Source organism: Hipposideros armiger, unplaced genomic scaffold, assembly GCF_001890085.2.
Source record: "Hipposideros armiger isolate ML-2016 unplaced genomic scaffold, ASM189008v1 scaffold_149, whole genome shotgun sequence".
Taxonomy (NCBI): Eukaryota; Metazoa; Chordata; class Mammalia; order Chiroptera; family Hipposideridae; genus Hipposideros; species Hipposideros armiger.
In genome coordinates, this window is record NW_017731499.1 from 2,922,929 (window position 1) to 2,944,384 (window position 21,456).

Here is a 21,456-nt window from a genome sequence, read left to right on the forward strand (position 1 = left end):
GGCCGGCCCAAGGTGAAATATTTTTAAAGTTGTCGCTAACCATGGTGACTTAATGCGGTCATTAGCTAAAATCTCAAAGCATGATATACGTTGAGGATGAAGTTCATCGTTAATAAGTAAATCCGTGTTTTGAATATTCTGCATGAGAGTTTTGATAATTGTGGGCTGTCTTCGTTTTGATCTGAGTAGGCCATCGTTGTTTTCGCCTTGTGAGAAGCTATTGGAAAGACGGGGGGAGTGGATTGTAGTGTGTTCTTGTGCTTGCTTTGTCAGCATCATTTTCAGGCTGTGGTTTTGTTGTGGGGGATAGTTTTAAACCGTCTGTGTCCTTAATGATGTATAGTCTCGTTAAAACTAGATAATCTATGTGCATATCCCCTTTAGGGGTACACATAGCTTCAGTACAGGTAGGGCCCCCCCAATGAGGGTGCTCCTGCCAGTCACCCTCATCAAGATTCCTGATTCTCACCATCTGACGTGGGTGTTCAAGTGAGGGCGCGAGCATCAGTAAACGCATTAAATCGATTTCTCATTTTTAACAACTAAAGACTATTCCCAGTTCTGTTTCCTTCCCCAGGCCAACTCATTTTATGCAGTCCCTGGAGTGAATGAAGCACACCTTGAGGACTCCTTGTCCAGGATACGGAGGCCTCTAAGACTTCTCATCTCCACTGCAGGCGCTGGGGAAGGGCTGTGTGTGGGTTGGGGTGGGGCAAGGGCACACGCGGGAAGTGTCCTTGGCTTTGGGGCTGGATTTTCACGAATTTCCGCACTCAGGAAAAGCCCTGGGGATCTGCAGATGGCAGTGCTGGCCAAGTTCATGGTGGCCATCCTGATTACTTCCTTTGCTCTCCTCTTGAAAGCCTGAACATTTTGGAATTTGGGGGGACTCCTTAGAGAATTTGGTGAAAGCTATGGCTTTTTGTTCGAGAAAAATGCACACACAAAATTTCCACTCAGTTCCACAAGGGTTCAGAGTTCTCTTGAAGCTCATGATAAAGAACTTGTTTAGATGTGAAAAAGGCAAGTGAGGTTTGGGAGGCGTACCTAAGTCTCAAATGTTGCTCCCCTGCAGCCCCTTTGAGTTTCAGACTCTGCTTACTGCACAGCGGTGGGAAGGGCCCGAACTCTGACTTCAGAGACACTCAGCTTTGTATCTCAGCCCCTCTCATGATTAGCTGAGTTAACTTGGGCTGTTTTTTGCTCTGTAAAATGGGTACAATAATTGTCACCTTGTAACACTCACCTCTTTGTTTGCCACCTTTCAGCTTTCTTGGCCTTCTAGTCCCTCAGGTAGTTGAACTCTTTCCTGCCTCAGGGCCTTTGCACATGCTATGCCTTCTTGCTGCTGGGTGGCAGACTGGTATTTGAGAATTGCTGCCTTGCTGGGTTAATTTCAGCAGACAGACTGGACCCACTGAGTTCCTAGGTGGTATGTGTGGGCCTTGCCCAAGCAGCACACCCTCCTCCTCTGTCTTCCTTGGTTTGGACTCAGAGGGTCTGGTTAATGACAGTGTCTGGATAGACCCTGAAACATGGTAGCACCACATGGGGGCGTGCAGCCCAGAGAAGCTGTCCCTGGTCCAAGAGGAGTGAGTGTGAGGATGTTTACTTGGCGGTTGTTTACAGAGGTAGGTGGTCGGTGACCATCTAGGTGTGTGTAATTAGGAAAACGGGTAAGCAAGGCTGGTATTTTACAGGTTCGCAATGAATCAACTGGGTGTTTAAAGGGGGCATCCATTCTGATTGGTCAGTTTCCCTGCTTGTTGTTGGATATTGAGAATATCCTCTCTGCAGGTACATGAACTATGGGGGTTGCACATGTTGAAATACTGTGCAACAGTTGCAAGTGAGTAAAAGACACACGCACATACACTCGTAACTACAGTGTTACCTATCTTTCCAGGATATTCATATATCTACATAGACACATGATAGAGGGTAGAGGAAGAGAAAAAATACGTGTTGGTGAGGTCTGACCTTAGGTGCAATATCTGTTTGACAGTTATCTTTGTTCTGTGCGCTCACGCTGAGCTGCTTTCCTAAGCTTACATGTCATTGGGAAGATCACTGTTATGGGTTGAATTCTGTCCCCCCCCACCCCCTCAAAAAAAGATTATTGAAGTCCTAAGCCCCCTGGTCCTCCACATGTGACCTTGTTTGGAGATAGGATACAGTTAGGTAAGATGTGGTCATACTGGAGTAGGGTGGGCCCCTATGACTGGTGTCCTTACAAGAACATTTCCGTGTGAAGATGGAGAGCACTCTGTGAAGAGGGTGGCAGAGACTGGAGCGACGCAACTGCAAACCACCTAAAGAGGTGGTTAGAGAGAGGCAAAGAACTCCCCTACAGGTTTCAGAGGGAGCATGGCCCTGCTGACGTCTCCATTTTGGACCTCTAACCTCCAGAACGGTGACACAATAAATTTTGGTTGTGTTAAGCCACCCAGTTTGTGGTACTTGGTTACAGCAGCCCTAGGAACTTAATAACAGTCACTTTAATAACCTCTCAACTTGTTTCCTTATTTATAAAATAATAGTGATAAGAATATTGACCCTCAGGTGAGTGTCAAGGGGATTCAACATGATGACAAATGGAAAGTGCCCGAAACACAGCTGGTGCCCCAGGTTCTATGCTTTCCATCCATCCCCACTGATTAAGAACAGCAGCAGCACGGGGTGTGGACGGATCACACCAAATCCTCCGTAGATATAGGGAACCCAGTGCATACAGTACGGGACTTTGAACACAGACTCTGGTTTAAATCCCTGTGATACAACCTACTGGCAGTGTGACCTTGAGCAGGTTAATTCACCTCTCTGAGCCTTTGTTTACTTATCTGCCAAGAAGTAATCATCCTCATAAGGTGTTCATATGCTGCCCTGTTGATTTAAGGCACATGATGTGATTAGCATAGTGCCTGGCTTACGGTTAAGTACTCAATGTTATTTGTTACTAACATTGGGCCATTACTGTACATGAAGTGTTGGTATTGAGTGTTAGATGTTGGGGGGACTAAATATATGGTGTGCACATTACATATAGTCATCGTATAGTTTTCTCAACTCTGACGTAGGTAACACTGCTATTACACAGCTATTGTGGGAAGCACGTCAACTATTCTGGGTGAAGTCCTTATGTCCTCTAATTGCAGTGATCTTATTTACTTGCTTGTGTCTTTTCCCCTCTCCCACCTCTAACCAGAATGGTGGCTCCATGGAGTAAGAGGGCCTTGCCTTTTGTTCCCAAGCACAGTGCCCGGAGTACCGGGGCGTCAGTCATTGTGTCTTGGATGAACAGATTTCAACCCTTTCTTCTTTCAGGGCCCTCGCAGATGTCATGAGGCCCCAGGGCCACTGCAACACTGACCATATGGAGAGAGACCTCAACATCGTGGTCCATGTGCAGCATTATGAGAACATGGATACCAGAACCCCCGTAAATAATCTTCGTAAGTAGAGCTGCGCGATCCATTTCCAGTCCCACATGGCGGGCCGGGCGGTGGTCACACCTCCAGATATCATGCTGTGTGTTTGGGTTCATGAAGACTGTCTCTTTGTTGACTAGAGAAGTTTTATTTCATCTTCCCTAGATGAAGCTGTGTTTGGCATCATCAGAGCTCACATGGTTTGTTTCTCTGTGAAAGAGGGACCCACTTGGTTGGTTTCTCAGGGCTGGGTCTTCTGTTAGCTAATAGATCTCTTGGTTGCTTCACCTAGGTTATATTAACTAATGGCCCTCTTGGTGGGTTCATCATGGCTGGGGACTTAGTTAACCAATTGATTGCTTGGTTGGTTCATCTTAGATAGTTAATCTGTTAACCAATCACCCACTGGGTTGGTTCATCTTGGTAGGGTAATCGGTTAACCAATGGTCCATTTGTTTATTTGTCTGCCTCCTGAGGTAGACCAGTTGTGACTTTTAGGTTACATACTATTTTCAATGAACAGATACTAGTTCAGAAGAATTACATCTATTTTTCATAAAACTAGAGTTGCATAAAAATAATCCACAAACTTTTGTGTGTGTGTGTGTGTGTGTGTGTGTGTGTGTGTGTGTGTAGGAGAGCCTTTGTGTGTGGGGTGAGTTCTGGTTATGTTGTTTTGAGCTGCCTATACTGTGACTCAACAGCAAAAAGAGCTGTGTTTCTTATTGTGTTTCAATAGGTGTTCTTTAGCGGATGGAGCATGCTTGAGGATCTTGGTATGCTCCCAAAGATTTTCTTTCCTTTCAAAGGTCTGTGTACACAACACACATTATGGGTCCTACGTACTGACTAATGGGAGTGGGGAAAAACAAGACTGTTTAGTTTTTGACAATAGTATACTACTGTGGTTATTCCCAGCAATTATGTTTTCAAGTAACCCCCACATTACAGTAATGCGGAGGGTTTGGTTTAAAATAACAAAAGCCAGACAGTTTAAAGGATGCATTTAGTTGTGGCTGGAGGTTCTTGAAAACAGAAGCAGTGCTGGCATTGCACGTTTTATAGTATGGGTCGCCTTGGCTGAAGCTCCACCAGGAGTTGAATTGGAGTTGTATTTGCTGAATCATAATTTTGAACTGTTTGGTTGCAAATTTTTACGCCCCATGGGTAGCGGAATAAGTCTGGAATTTGACACCGGTGACGTGAATTCTCTGATTCTTCACGGTGGCCGTTTTTCATGGCCTTGGAAATGTTGCAGTAAAGTTCCAGAAGTCGGTGTTCCCACGGTTGGAAAATGGGTACCAAATCGAAATCTTAGGTTCCATTGGATTAAGTAAGTCAACATTATGTATTTATGAACCAGGTCCTAAAAAGGGCATGAGAAATGGCCACACTTGAGAGCAAAATATACCAGCAATCGGAAGTTTTACGGCCAGATCTCACAGCCCTGAAAGATATGGTGTATTACACCAGCTCTGACACGGCAACTGCTGTGTGCCATTCCAGCGTTGATGGAAATGAGCATTATTCCCTTTTAGATGGATGGCGCCGGGAAGTAAGTTGAACTTAGGTGTAGGTGGGTTCTAACCATCCTGAGTGAGGACGGAGTAGACAAAGGTGACATGGTGGAGTCCCTGGCTATAAAACATGACTGTTAACAAGGTTCTCATTTGAAGTGTCGATATTTAGGATGATTTTTGAATCAGCACTCAAATGGCATAAACAAGCTCACTGAAGTCCCCCACGCATTATCATTCCATCAGGCAAAGGGCAGGCCACATTAAGGAATCTTGCTTTGCTAAGGGACTTTTGTTGAAAGTTGTACTGAAAATAAGTAGACTGCTTTAGAGGTGGATGTCTAGGCACCACGTAGTTCAGAAGCCTCTTGTGGCAGACTCACTTGGTTTATTTATGATCCTTGCTTTTTCTCTGTATTTGTGTCTCAGTGGTCATTGATCTTTTATACCAAGAAAAAAAAAGTGTCTTATAATATTCTACTGGGTGGAATGAAACAAGGGCGTTCCTGGGGAGCTGCAAAGGAGAACTGGTGTGATGTCACAAACATTGCATTCTCACAAGAATCACCACAGATGTTAATATCACATAATCCTGCTAGGTTGATCTCATCCTTATTTCCTGGAATTTTGGGGGATATCTGGGAGATAAGCATATAGCTTTTTCAAAGATTTACATGAAAAAGCTTAATTTATATAACTCATCCAGTAGTTGGTAGTAATGATAGGTGTCCTTATAATGATTTTTTTTATTGATTGACAGGAGCTATTTATATATTATAGACAGGGAAAAAGTGACATGTTCAGAAGAAGGAATGCTTTTCAGAGTTCATTGAGAGGATAGGGCTAGATGACTGATATTTATCAATTATTCGGGATTCAAGAAGCCAGGCAGTCACCAGAGCTCACTTTGACCAACAGAGGACTAGGAGAGAAGGAACTCAGTTTGATAATTGGAAAGTGAGACTAGCCCTTGGTGCCAGAAGTAGAATGAACTTATCGAATATAAAAACCTCTTCTGGACATTATAGGAGCTAGAAAGATTTACTATTACAAAAAATGGAAAGAAAGATGTGTCTACTTGTAATATACAAAGAGGGGCATGTCATGCCATTTTTAGGGTGTTCACTAAACATCCAAGTTACTGGATTTGATTGGGAACTCAATAGTCCCAACTTAAATATTTTCATCTCTATTCAATGACCTACTCGACATTCCTTTAAGATGATACGTTATCATTTCTGTCTATTTCTCTCTGCTCATCGTTTTTCTTTTCTTTTTTTTAGATTTTATTGGGGAACTGGGGAGAGGAACAGTGTTGGGGAATTGGGGAAGGGAAACATTGTGTTTTCCCAGGACCCATCAGCTCCAAGTCAAGTTGTTGTCCTTCAGTCTTAGCTGTGGAGGGCGCAGCTCAGCTCCAAGTCCAGTCGCCGCTTTCAATCTAGTTGCAGGGGGTGTATGTAGTCCACCACCCCACGCGGGAGTCGAACCAGCAATCTTGTTGCATGCTGAGCCGTCTTGCTACTCATTTGCAGCTCACGGCTGCTCAACTTCAGGTGCTGTGTTCAATCTTAGCTGCGGGACGCAGAGAGGGGGGAATGCACAGCCCACTATCCCATGTGGGTGTTGAACCCGCAATCTTGCTGCTAAGAGCATACGCTCTCACCAGCTCAGCAGCAGCTCAGCTTGGGCGTGGCTTACTGGCCCATGTGGGAATCGAACCTGAGACCCTGTTGCTCGGAGCTTGCGCTCTTAACCAACTGCGCCACTTGGCCGGCCCTCTCCTCATCTTCTTGATACTAATGCTAGATCATTTTCTGATCTTGCCCTTATGCTTGGGTCAAATGCTAAGAGAATCAAAAGTCAGTGTTGCAATTGGATATTTAGCAAGAGGGGAGTGGAGAAGGTCAAGGGTGGAGTCATATAGGGAGGAGAAAGTTTCAATATGGGGACGTTTTGACCAACATTTCTGTATAAATTTCCTGTGGTTAATTTTTCCTGCGATAGGCAGGACTTGCCTCTATCTAAAGATGGATTTTTCTTCTACTGAGGCTGCTCATGTTCCTTCCAGGCATTCAGTGATATTGCCTAAAAATATTTAGTCTGATAATCAAAAGGGCTTTGACCTCTTTGATTAACAGGATGTCGATTCAGATGAGATAGTGATTTTCTGCAAATGCTCTTGGGCGTCTGTGTAATTAGAGTTTGCTTTTGAAGGCACATTTTGTCCTCAAGTGTTATGAACGTACTTTGTCTCCCCAACCCCAGCCTCGCTGCCTGGCACCGCTTTTGGGAGTGCAGCGTAAATATAGGCTCCCTTCTTAAGGATGGGAGATGTGAGTGAGGGGCTGTGGATACGAGGCTACAACCCGGGTCAACGTTTCTCAACTCGTTTGTATTAACAATATACCTTTTTTTCTTTTGAAATAAAATTTGAATTTCAGAATAATTTTATATTTACAGAAAAATTACAAAGAGAGCACACATAGTTCTGTATACGCCTCACCCACTTTCCCCTAATGTTAAAATCTTACATTACTATGGTACACTTGTCAAAACAAAGAAATGAACATTAGTACATTATTTTCGGCTGAACTGGAGATAGCATTTGAATTTCACCAGTTTCTTCGCTAAGGTCTTTTTGCTGTTCCAGGAGCCAGTGCAGAATACTACCTTCTATGGAGTACAGCAACCTTGGTGGTGGGGTTTTGGTTGCGTGGCATTGTTTAATGATGTGGTAAAGACTAGAAACAATATTAAATAACTCAGCAGCAATGACAAAGCCTTTATTGCCATGGTATGAAAAGTAGCTCCCAGTGCCTGCAAAAGCATGCACATAAAATTATGCACTGGGTCAGTGTTGGAATGGAACCAGTTGCCATCCTGACGATGCTCTCACATCGACTCACGGGGCCCAAGTACCTTCCGTTTCCATACAAACATGCGACCCCGCTTTGAAATTGGGTTGACGTTACACTGTTGATTTCACAGCATAATCTGAGCAAGTGAGATCTCACCTCAACCTGAGGAGGAATGCTGACTTCCTATTTCAGGACACAGAATCCGTCTGCAAGACCAGGCCCCGAATCCAGCCCTCATCTCACCCCGACGCCCCCAGGATCTTTCCCGAGTGGATTAACAAGGAGCCAGATGAAAAGCAGATTCATTGTTTAGTTTCCAAAGATGTTGTACAGTTCATATCTAGGGCCAGATGGATTTTCATTCTTTTTTTTTAAAGAAATTTTATTGGGGAACAGTGTGTTTTTCTGGGACCCATCAGCTCCAAGTCAAGTAATTGTCTTCAATCTAGTTGTGGAGGGCACAGCTCCTTGGCCCATGTGGGGATCGAACTGGCAACCTTGGTGTTATGAGCCTGTGCTCTCTCTAAGCACCTGAGCAACCGGCCGCCTTCCATTCATTTTTCTGTATTTCCCAAAGCGCCTGGAAGTCCTATACTTGACTTTTGGAGATTCTGGTAGGGATATTCTCAAATTTTTTTTTTAAATGGGGGCAGGGGGTGCAATTTCTTAATCAGGGCAGGCAAAAGAGTGACTATAGATACGAGCATATGAGACTGTAAAATATGTAAGATTGTATAATGTGAACAGCAACTTAGACAAACAGCATTCTAACCTCCCAACCCATTGAATCGTCCAAACCTTATTAGGTTAGTAATATTACTTTCACCATCATAAGGTTGGGAAACTGAGACTCATAGAGGTTAAGTGGCCTGTCCAGAGTTCATACAGCGATTAAATGATGGAGCTGCGATTTAAATGGAGCAAGTAAGACCCCAAGGCCGGCGTTTTTAACTACTGCCCTACACGACCTCTCCTTGCGGTATAGGTGTTTACAGACGGCGAGGTCTTCCCCCAGGAGTAGAAGTCGTTAAAGGCTATGCTACGTGAACCGAAAGATCTACCAGCACTCTAGGAAAGAGAGCTGTTTCCAAAATATACTCCATTGTACTTACTGTCTTGTGAAGAGTTCTGCCTTAGGAGGAATAATAACTAGTATTTATGGAGCGCTTGCTATGTGCTAGGCATTGGGTGCTAAAGCTTTGACTGTATTAGCTCATTTCATACTTAAACGAACCCTCCGACAGCCTGGCTCATTCCTGCAGAGAGGCCTTCACACTCATGCTTCTGCCTATAGCGCGCTGCGCCCAGACCCCTTCGCTTTCACAGCTTACGCCCATGGCCACTTCATTAGAAGGTACTTTCTTGTCTACCGCTGGCTCCCAAATCACCTACTATTTGTTTCCCATGTCCCTGCTGTTTGCTTCATAACTTTTGTTCTCTCTGAAATTGTCATGCTCATTATTTATGTCTCTTCCACTACAATGTAAACTCCATGAGAGCAAATGCTGTGTGTTGTCACAGCTGCACCCCCTATGGCAGGAACTGGGCCGGCTCATGGCAGCAGCTCCATAAATTTTTGTCCAATGAAGGAAAAAGCCTATGAAAGAGGTATCATTATTCCTGTTTTATGAAGGAGGAAACTGAAAATTCATGGAAATGAGGGAACTCGTCTAACCTGATGGCTGAGATTTACTTTAAAAATCGCCAGGAAGATGCAAAATTGTAGGGGATGGCAGATGAAACAAAATGGGGAAAATATTATTATTGCAGCTGGATGACCAAATATATGGGCACTCATTATCCTAGTCTCTTTATCTTTGTGTATATTTGGAAATGTCCACAATAAAATTAAAAATTAGAGAACTTGTCCATGATATTATAGTAATAAATAGAGGAGCCAGGATTCAAACCCATGTCCGTCTGCCTCCATAGCCTGGATGCACAGGGGTTATCTTCTGGTGAATATCAGGCTCAGGAAAAGTGGGACTCAGGACCAGCACACGGCCTTCAGTAGGTGGAGTGGGTAAAGGTAGCATTGCCACCTTATTTGTCCTTCATGTAGTAAGTCACTGTGTCCTTTAGTCCACATGATCCAGAGAGAGAAAATGGGATGGGCTTCTTCTAACCAGCCAATGGCCTGGCTTCTTCTGGCTCAGCTGTCTGACCCCAAGTCCATAAGTTGGGTGGGGTGGAGAGTGTCTTAGGGCTCCCTGTCAGGACTATGGGGGGCAGGTTCTCCAAGAAGGTCATGCTTGAGAAGCAGGGTTGGGGCAGGGTCATGCTTGTTTTATTCACCTCTGTATCTCCAGTGCCTAGAGTGTGCCACAGGTGTTTGTTGAATGAACGAGTATTGCACACATGAATGAACCCCTAGCTCAAGTTCTGTAAGAAGCCTGGTGGAACCCATTAGCGGATTTTGAGTTTTGAGGGAACTTGGCTAATTCTAACTCATGTGAGGCATTAATTCTCTTTTATGAAGCCTTAGCTACCAACACTCTTGTTTCTGACTCCAAAACCTTCTTTTCCACAGTTTGGCAGGCTACCTTTCCATCTGAAGATCTATGACTCGAATGGTTTTGGCCCATGGGTCAGTAAATTATAGGGTTAGTAGGACTTAGGGGGTGGATTGATACTGGGTCCGCTAAACCCATTGGTAGGTTCAGTGCAGTAGTCTGAATTCACTTTGTGTGGTTTTAGACCAAGAGCGCTGGTTATGTCTTGTATTCAGTGTTATAGGTGAGTCCCTGACGTGTGGATGATACTCACTAAACATGTCTCCTATGTCTTTGAAATAGTGCAATGAGGGAATGGGGGACATGGGCTTGGGAGGTAGGCCTAACTGGACTGGGTATCTGCTCTGTCACCTATTAGCTATGCAGTCTTGGAAAAATTAATTTAATTCTCTGAACCTCAGTTTCCCATCCTGTAAAGGGAGCAAAAATAACATTTCCCTTTCAAGATTGTTGTGAGGATTAAGTGAATGAACACATAGAAAGAACGTAACGTAATGCCCGGTTGGTGCATAAATGTTGGTGGTGACTATTATTTGTGGAATGAGGGGACAGTGGCGCTAACGTGGTCTGCTCACCAGGGGACGGTGATACACATCACCATGAATTCACTGTGTGGTTGTCTTCACAGTGAAAATGTTTTCACTCTGTGTGCCAGCTGATAACACAATTTGTGTGTGTGGTGTGTGTGTGTGTTTGTTACTACCAATGTTTTTTATGCAAATGAGATCCCAAGAAACTGTCAATTCCTTCCCAAGGAAATAGCTCTAATGGAGCAGCTGTCCCATTCTCCACCATTTGTTCCCATCTTCTGTTTTTCTTTTATTCCCATTTAAAACACACGAGCTTTTGTTCTGCTAGAAATATTGATTTTAATATTCTATTTACCCTGGCAGACCAGGCCAGTAGGAATTGCTATGACCCCAAACATGTCTTGTGTTTCTACCCAGATAATGAGATTGTATGTGTGCGTGTGTCCATATGCAAGCAACAGAAACAGAGCAAACAGAGCCCTTAAAAGAAAAAAAATAATTCCCCAGTTTCTGTAAGTCATCTCCTGGGCTCTTTTCAAAAATTGCTGCTAATGCTGGCCACATGGCATTGTCTAATTAGATTCGCATTGCCTTTCCAAAGTGCTTCCAACCAGCCGTAGGACTATTTGTAAAGAAAGCCTAAGTGCTCATCACAATGTCTGGTTTAGTTTAAAAGATGCCAAGTTGTGTTCCTTCCACACTAGGGAAAGCCTATCCTTGGACACAGTTCCTTTGGGAGAGCATTTCTATTTATATATTAGGATTAAATGTTGCAGCATGCCTATGATGGGACTGACACTTAGTGTGGATAAAACAAAGAGTAATAAATAAAACAGAATAACACTTGTTCTGGACCTACCACGTGCGTGCATTATATTATACTTCTTACAAATCCATGAAATAGATGAAATTGGTATTTGCACCCACCTGTTATAGATGAGGAACCCATGGCTCAGAGAGTATAAGTAACTTGCCCAAGGCCACAGAGATGTTTGGTAAGGAGCTCAGACTCTAGATTGGGGTTTTAAACTTTGTACTCTCTTCATGACCTTTTTCATGCCTTTCCCAAGGACCCACACTGGGTGATGTACCAGATTATCTTTTCTTCTCCTTCTTTATTGATTTCCACTAAGAATCACTATATTAGATTACACTCATCTTTGAAAATAGACCAACTGAGATAAAGTCACCATTTCTGTCCTGGAGAACTCAGATTTTAGACAATTCTTTGCTTTCTTGTCACTAGTATTTCCATTTAATCAACATTCAACTGGTGTTTGTTAAAATCTTGCTATGTGTCATTGTGAGGGAAGAGTGAATAGGACAGATCTGCCTGAAAAACTGATATTTTGTCCTGGAAGAGAAATTCCTTCCACCCCCAAGAACTTTCCAAGAATCTGAATGAAAGAAAGCCAAAAATTTTCATGTCCTGACTTTTCTCATCTTTGATTGAAGGGAGAACTATCAGTCTTAGCATATAGATCTCTTCTGATTAGTTTTATATAAATCGTGTAAAGAGATAAGAGGATTATGTTTGGTTAGGGTTACTCTACTTTTGGTAGGAAAATAACAACGCCATATCTAACACAGGAAGATCAAAACCTCAGGACCAGCTATTGATACGTTGAATACAGTTTCTTTTTTGAGAATTCTTACAATTCAGTTAGCTCGCATCTCTTCAAGGTTAGTGGTGAAATTTTTATTCTTTCGAAAATAACAGCCAATATAAAATTAAGCAACATAGTTTAATACCATTAAACCAATATTTAAATAAATTATTATGGTTTTAGGAAATGCCAAAAAAAAAATCCCAATAAGAATTCTCAATAAAGTTAATTACAATTTGAAAAGGAAATTCTATCATGTTAGTCTGAGAATGCAGTTAATGAAACTAAGTGTAATCATAATCTGAATATTTCATTAAATGGAGATTTAAACTCATTAATTTAGGTATTAGGCCTGGAGTTGTGCTCACACGAAGCCTGCCATGCTCAAAGCAGAGCCTGTATTTTATGCATTTATTTCATTATTTTTGTTAAGCTAAGCCATCCTGCCACCTGTTGGCAGTTCAGCTCAGGCTGGGACTCGAACCACTGTTGCTCAGAGCTCGCATTCTTGATCTTAACCAACTGAACCACTGGGCTGGGCCCTTATGCATTTAAATCTAGCCTTTTGTCCAGGGAGATGGACCGGCTCCCGGGAGATCTGTCCATGGTGCTGAATCACGCCCTGGATTTACAATAGTTACTCAGTTAAAACCACCCAATAAGAAAAGTTTATCTTATAGAATTTCGGAACTGGAGGAAACTTTAGGAGACATCTTGCCTTTGGTTCGTAATACTTTTGGTTTGAAAGATAATTAAAAATTTAAAATAACTGAAGAAATGGGGGCCCAACATAGTGTACTAACTTTCAGTTTTGTCAAGAAAGGAAATTATGTTAAAAAGTAACTACTAAATAGTCTCACCATCATTTCATACAAGATATGGACATTTTAGCACCAAACATTTAGTTGGGAAATAGCTCTCAAAATAAAATACAATTCCTAAATGAAATGAAACCAGTTTCATGAAAAATTCATTCCAACATCCTCATTTTTTTCTCATTTTTGTTTCTCCCTCCAGTCAGTTGAAAACGAGAACATAGATTTGCATTTTTGGTAATCACTGATCATTTCTGACATGGTCTTCTTATCATACATGTGGTTGTGTGTGTGTGTATGTGTGTGTGTGTGTATATATATATATATATATATATATATATATATATATATACACACACACACACATACATATATGGAGAGAGAGAGAGATTACAGTCATCCCATCCTCTGCATTGTTTCAAATAATGAAACCGAGGTCCAGGGAAATGTATGGCTTTCTTAATGTTATACAACCATGAAACTTGCCAGGTTAATACTGTTTTAAAAATATTATTGACTATTTAGGACACGATTGTCTGTTGACTGGGCAGCTCTCTGAGATGGACTTAAGGATATCAAAACAGGGATAGACATCATAGCTATTGGAGCAACCCTGCTTCAGTTTGGTGCCTCACCAATTATCCAGAGGAAGCCCTTTGAAATATTCAGATGTTCTTGCCGTTTTAACAAAATATTGAATCTCCTAAAGCCCATGAATTGGAAGTTGTGCAAGGGAAGTGCGTGATATTTGATTTCCTTTAACAAGAAATGGTAACAAGAAATGTTAACAAGAAATGGAGGAAGCGCCTCATTGGTCAGAGGCATTATTTTAAAAACCTTAGTGCATATATTCAAAGTCAGAGAAGGTCCTCAGCCAAACAACTCTTTGAGAATAGCTGACAAGGACATTGTATTAGCATGTTCAAAAAATGTTTCTTATGACAATTTTTGTTCTGCTAATCAGCTTAGAGGTAGCTGGGTTCAGATTCTGGTACTGCTTCTTTAAAACATGCATTTATTATTATTTTAATTACATGATTATTACATACATACATACATGTAATTATAAAAATCTTCACATAATATGGTACTGAAAATCTTGTTTCTGTCATTGATGATGACTTCTTTATAGATACAAACATCTCCAGTCATATAATTATGAATTTTATGTAAATTAAATATTTATTTTAACATGGCTTAGGTCCATAACTTTGTTGTTGAACTGTTGGAGAGAAAAATCACTTGCTGCTAGCGTTACTAGGAGTCTAGGATATATACCTGGAGCTGTTGGAAGCCATCTTGCCACCACAAGGGGAGGGCCTGCTCCGAAATCAAGACATTGCAGAGAAGGGCAGAATAGAGAGGTTGGAGAGAGTGAGTTTAGCTCTCGGACGATATTTTTTGAGTTCCTGGATCCAGCCATATCTGAAGCCACAGGCTTTTCAGTGACATAAGAGGATGGATTTCTTTCAAACTTAATTTCAGTTGGGGTTCTGTTACTTGCAATGGAAAGAACACTAATTTCTATAAGCAAAAGCAACCATTTATAAATTATGCACAGTTTTCAAAGCATGTATCTCATTTAAACCTTACAAAAATCACGTGGGATCACAGCCTCTTCGCCAGGAATACCCGAATCTATCCATAAATGTGCTGCCTCGGTTGTGATTTTTCCTTCTAGATTGTGAGCTCAGTGAGGTTTAGGATTATGTCATTTTTGTGTATGTGTATCTCGGTTCCCAGCATTTAGACCTGAGTACACAATAGGCAACTAATAAATGTTTGGTGAATAAACTAATGACTCTTCTCCACTTACCTGGTTGTGAGTGGTCTTAGCTGACAAAGCTAGTTAAGGGTCTTAACAAGGACCACAACCCCAATCTCCAAGCCCCAGGTGTAGTGCTCCTGCTTTTCTGCTTTGCATTTGGACGTGGAGCAATTTGGAGGTGCAGTGACATTTGGGTCTTCACCTTAACTTGATTACATCACTCTACACCACTTCATCACCTCCTTAAAGCCATCCAGTTGAGCTTTCCATTGCTCATATCCACTACAGTAATAAAAGAAAAAGTTAAACTCCTCGCCTGCCTACAAGCTCCTGCATCACCTGCCTGAGCCCTTCTGCTGCTCCTTATCTCACTCACTTAACCAAAGTGCATTCTCTTTTCTCTTATTGGGACATGCCAGGGTGGCTTCTACCTTAGGAGCTTGAGTTTTGCTCACCCCTCTTCCTGCGACGCCCTTCCCCAGATCATTGCAATGTCTACTCCTTCCTGTCACTTAGGTCTTGGCTAAACTGTTAATCTCTTCAGGGAAGCCTTCCCTATAGAAACCAGCCATTCTCTATATAAAGAATCCCACCACCATCCCTCTCTATTAGGCCACCATTTTATTTTCATCATAGCTCATGTCACTACCTAAAATCGTCTTGTTGATTTGTTTCTTTTGTACCTTCCCCACCACAATGTCAGCTCCATGGAGACCAGGGACCTCGTCTCATCTTGTTCCCCCCACTGTATCCCAGGGGCCTAGCTCAGTGCCTGGTGCATAATCGGTGCTCTATAACAATTGGTTGAATGAATGCTGTCAAAGTACAATACTGGACACATTGCTCAAGTAATTGCCTCTATTGCTTTTCCTTTGTCAATTCATTGGGTTTTATTTCTTGTGGACTAAACCTTCAGTGTTGTTTTTCAGAGTTTAGCAAATGCCAAATTATGTACCACGAGTAGTTGCGTACATTTAAAAGATCATGAATACATATTCCAGCGCTACCTGGAAATGATGCAATGCCACACAAAGGCACTCAGTGTTTTCCAAGTCCAGTCCACCAATTTAATCACAGTTGATTTTTTTTTCAATAGTATTGCCTCCTGTTTCATTTCTTTCAGCTTCTCTGTATCATAGATTGCCTTATAATGTCTCTATCCTTGCCGACTCTCAATTTCATTAGCATGAAAGCAAAATTAGGAGGGGATTGGGTGTGTTTAATATTTATGAAATGACTGTTGTGTTGATATGGATAATAAAAAAAACTTTAGTGATGCAAAGTAACCTTAATAATCCCCTGCTTGGTATCACAATATTGATTTTAATGGATTGCCAAGCAGACTATACATCTCCAACAGCTATGTTCCACATTGAATTACTATATTTAAAAGAAAGCCTTAAAACCTGGAGGGAAGAGGTGGTGAGTACAAAGGAAAAAAAAAACAAAAACAGAACAGATACACAGATCCATTTCCTATCCTCTAATTGGGTGATCACCCAATGACAAGCGTTAAGCCCTGGCTTATCTGCGGTTAAGATCAAGTATTTACCTACCCTTTGATTCTGAATCCCAAAATGCCCCAAATATGCCACGGGATCTTATAATCCTCACCCTTGGAGCAAAATCAGGTCAAGCTAAGAAAAGCACTTAGGAACAAAAGGTGCAGTCTTTGGTTTTTGAATCAACGAATTCTCAGAGCATTCCCTGCCTCCCAGGGCACTTTTGAGGAAAAGGACAAGAGGAAAATGGGATATATCATGCCGTGTGAGTAGAGAGGATGGAGGGAGATTTCCTTCCTGGTTACCTTTTCCTGGCTTTTGATCTTGATGTCCCATTGAGGTTGCTTCAGCAAGCTTTCTGTTCATGTTGGCCCATTTTATGACACAATCGTCTGTGTATGAAACGCTCTATGAGGCTTACTTGGGGGTAAAAGTCATAACGCCAATAGTTAGCACATATTGGATACCTGCTGTGTGCCAGGTATTTCAAATATATAATCTCATTTAATTATCTTTACCATGCTGCAAATTGCGGAGGATTATCTTTATCTGACTTAGTAAACAGGCTGAGGCTATGCATCTGATACGTGGATTCAAATACAGCACAGCCTGACTCCAAAGTCTGGGCTCTTTTTTCCACCCAGAGTAGGCACATTGGGTTCCTTTTGGATGCTATCACAGATGACTGTTAATGGCTGCCTGAAGTGAGTGTTGAGAGGGATGTTGAGGCCATATTCAAGCACTCAGTGGGCATGAGTGCTGAGATTGATTAGCCATGTCTGCTCTGACAGACGTTTTTTGAGTAGTGCTATGTGTCACGTTTTTACACCCGTTTGTTTAAAATCTTTTTCATTATTATTTTTCAGTTACAGTTGGCACACAGTATTATATTAGTTTCATGTGTAACACAGTGATTAGACATTTATATAATTTGCGAGGTGATCACCCCATAAGTCTAGTACCCATCTGACACCGTACATCGTTATTACAATATTATTGACTGTAGTCCCTATGCTGTACTTTATATTCCTGTGACTATTTTTAACTGCCAATTTATACTTCTCAATCCCTTCCCCCTTTACACCCGTACCCTACTCTGCCCCCCAATCTGGCAACCATCAGTTTGTTCTCAGTATCTACAAGTTTCTTTCTGTTTTGTTTGTACATTTATTTTGTTTTAAAGATTTCATATATAAGTGAAATCATATAGTATTTGTCTTCCTCTGTCTGACTTATTTCACTTAACACAATACCCTCTAGGTCCATCTATGTTGTCACAAATGGCAAGATTTTATTCTTTTTTTATGACTGAGTAATATTCCATATTTTGTGTGTATTTCACATCTTTATCCATGCATCTATTGATTGACACTTAGATTGCTTCCATATCTTGGCTATTGTGAATAATGCTGCAATGAACATAAAGTTTACACCTCCATTTCTGCTACCTATATGATAAGAACCCCTCAAAGAACTTATGATTTTGTAAACGAAGGAAGGTAAATATAATATGAAATGAGGGACTGTAAACCAAATTGATGTATTTATTGGAGAGGCCTCAAGTGCGTAGTGGCTTACATATGGTGTTTGGATGTAGAGTACGTAATTAGCACATCTTTGCTTAATGAATAAATGACTACATGAATGGATAGTTCGAGGCATGTGATAGATAACCTTTTGTTCTCCTATGTTCTCTAAGCTATTTATGTGTATCAAGTCAGATTACCATAAAACTACATATCAGAATTGCATTCCTTTGTTTCTTATAGAAACGGCTACCCAGAACTGTGTTTTAATAGTATATCCTTGATTTGTTTTTTAAAAAAATCATGATTGATACAACAAAGGGCAACATGAAGAATGCATATGTGTTCCTGTAAATCTGCTGTAGAAAATGGGGCATATTATGTTCAATATCCTTTACAAAGAGAATGATTTGTGTATTATATATATATTCAATAAATCTTTTTCTTGCATTACCTAGTTAGGCACTGTGCTACTGGAGCAAAAAACCAAACCAGGTCTCTGACCTCGAGAGACTGCATTTGCAGGGGGGGAGACTGTTTACATATCCAATAGATAAAACAATTTTAAATGTAACAGTTATTACCTGTGATAAATATGGGAGGAAACAAATAAGGTGATGGGATAAATAATAAGGCTGGCTGATGTCACTGAGGAAGTGACAATTAAGGTGAGACCTAAGGATGAATGAGAAGGAGCCATTCAAATGAAGAGTTGGGAAAAGTGGCATTCTGGGCAGAAAAACAGAATATGAAAAGGCCCCCAAGTCAGGGAAACACTTCATCATGCTTGCGAAAATAAAGGAAGCCCACTGGGGCTAGTCTGGTGAGGGAGAGGTAGAGATTGTATAAGCAAATGTGGAGAAATGCTATTCAGAAATGGGAACAAAGGGAGATGCTAATTATAGATTGTAGCTGTAATTTTTGAGCACCTACTATGTGCTAGGCATTGTGTTAAGTGCTTTATGTCTATTATATCATTTCTCAATGATTGATCTGTCCCTCAAATAATGCTTCCCAATGGGTGTTCCGCTGTGCACTAGTCTTTTGAGATGTTCTGCAAGATTCAAGTTTCTTGGCCCAAAATATTGGGGAATACCTACATGCTCTCTCTCCCTCTTGGAGATTTTTCAGTACACATTAGCGCATCAAAGACCAAGAATAAATGCAATAAAGCCATTTACAATTGTGTTCATTTCAGTGGTTTTCAAACCGATATCCTATCTATTAAGCATCTTTCTATGTAACAATTATTGATTGATAGAGGAAATAATATTCTAGAGAGCCGCCTTTGAAGAATCCTGCTGGATTAATGTTTGCTTGGCCCCATTTATCATCTTCTTTGGTGGTAAACTCATTACGTCCCAAGGCAATCCATCCTGCTTTCAGGCAGACCTGATGGATAGGGAGTTTACCGTATGCTTGTTGCAGAGTTATCAGCCAAGCCTGTAGAACAGCTTAACAAAGGAAGTAGAGGCCAACGCTATCAATACTTTTCTTTTCTCCCGCTCTGCACCCTAGTAATCGCTGTTATCCTTCAAGGCTCAGGGAGTAATCGTCCCTATCAGGGTGTTTTGGGTGCAAGCAGCAGAAATCAGTGCTGTGTGACTTAAGCAAACAGGGAACACCTTTGAAGAATATGGGTTGGTTCACAGAACTAGAGGAACATCGGTAGAACAAAGCTTGGCATGGTGGGAACCCAGGCTGGTGGCATCAGCTAATTAATACACGGTCTCATCAAAGCTCCCCTGCTGATAGGAATCAGTGTAATCATTTTTCTCTGTTTGTGCTCACTGCGCTGAAGTTCAAGGGGCTAGGACAGGGTCCAACGGGCTCACCTTGAGTCACATGTGACCCCCTTGGCTAGGGAGGGCAGGCACCTTGATTGACAGTCTCACCAAGATTGCGTAATGAGGAAGAGGAACGTTTTTCCACAGCAGAATGAGATGCTGACCAGAAGAAGTAGGGAATGGACGCTAAAGATTCACAAGGAGAAACAAACGAATCTCCAAAGGTGCAGACAAATCCCATCTTCTGCCTGATCTCTCTCTCCTGGATGCCGTGTCATCTGTCCAAGCCCCTTTCAGACCACTCAGTTCTACCAACATCTGGAGGCTACCAGGCCATCTTCCCTGCATGCGTCTCCTTCCCTGTGGCTTAGCTCTCGTGGTGCTCTTTAACTGTGGGGATGTGCTGGCCTTGTGTCTCTAATTATACCCGATAATGTCACCGGCAAAAACAAGTGATCACAGGGGGATCATTCCTGGGGGAGGGAAGTCAAGGAATTAGAAGGGGGGTAATGAGATGTGGGCTGCCTTGAGGGGAGGGCGACATGGCTGGTAAGGAGGGAGATGTGAGTGGAAGCACCTATGTGGAGGAGAGCGTTGGCAGAAGGCTGCTGAGCAGGTGGAAAGGAACTAGCCTTGCTGGGGCAGAGGGGCTGCCCTGGAAGTACGGCGTGATGGAGCTGACTGAAGAATGGAAGGCCTCGGGACCCAGGGCAAGGAATTCGGAACCGAGCCTCTGCAAGTTCTAGAGCAGATGTGCTGCCTTCTTCCATCACTCCCCTGACTAACAGGTGTCTTGTTGGGATGCTGGGGTGATGGACCAGAAAGGCCTTTGAGACAATCTGGGGAAGCTCTCCAGCAATCTGAGAACGCAGCTGCCACAACCTTACCCATGAAGTCCTTGTTCCAACCCTTCACCAAAGCATTTTGAGGGTTGCTAGGAAACTGGGGATGCTTGAGCAGTTGGGATCTGATTATAATAATCCTCTAAGTTTCCATGGTTGGAGGAGGAGCCAGGTCAGTCCAATGCCATCTTCTCTTACCTGCCTATGGAGGACAGTGAGGCATAAATGCCTTTGGGATATTCAGTGCTGCGTCTCAGGTCAGGGATGGGGAGATGCGAACGGGAGGGGGGAGTGAGAGAGAGAACAACATAAATAACGTAAGTATTTCTGTTCCCCACACCACACAACGAGCATATGCTGAAAGTGAGACGGGAGACATGACTCTGCTTTTGCCTCAGACAGGCTCACTTCCCACGAGCTTCTCCTGAGTGTGATTCTAGCATTTAAAGATATGCATTTTTCATATAACTTGGCCCCTAACCACGAGCCAGTCACTTCATCTGGTGTTCAACCCGAGAAACAGCCATCATGGGTAATTTGGGCTGAACATGATTTCAGCTGCCGCCTCTGGCCTCGGATCCCTGCACAAAGCAGGACTGCAATGGAAAACCCCCTACTTGGTGCCCATGGATAGTGCCGTATCGCTGCCTGTTTACTGAATTGCCCACCCCTGGGCACAGTGTGGGCTGGCTGGAGGGCAGTGGGGCTGATTTGTTTGTTTGTTCTTTATCCCAGTGATGTTTCTTCTGAGATCACAGTT

The 21,456-nt window shown here is 42.3% G+C and overlaps 1 protein-coding gene across 2 annotated transcripts in view; it reads left to right on the forward strand.

The window, feature by feature from the left end:
• Positions 1 to 21,456, forward strand: part of SHISA9 (shisa family member 9) — a 277,813-nt gene that overhangs the window by 13,516 nt on the left and 242,841 nt on the right. For both annotated transcript variants that reach the window (XM_019650876.1, XM_019650877.1), the window contains exon 2: positions 3,325 to 3,452. In XM_019650876.1, coding sequence (XP_019506421.1) covers positions 3,325 to 3,452 — 128 coding nt within the window. The remainder of the gene's footprint in view (positions 1 to 3,324; positions 3,453 to 21,456) is intronic.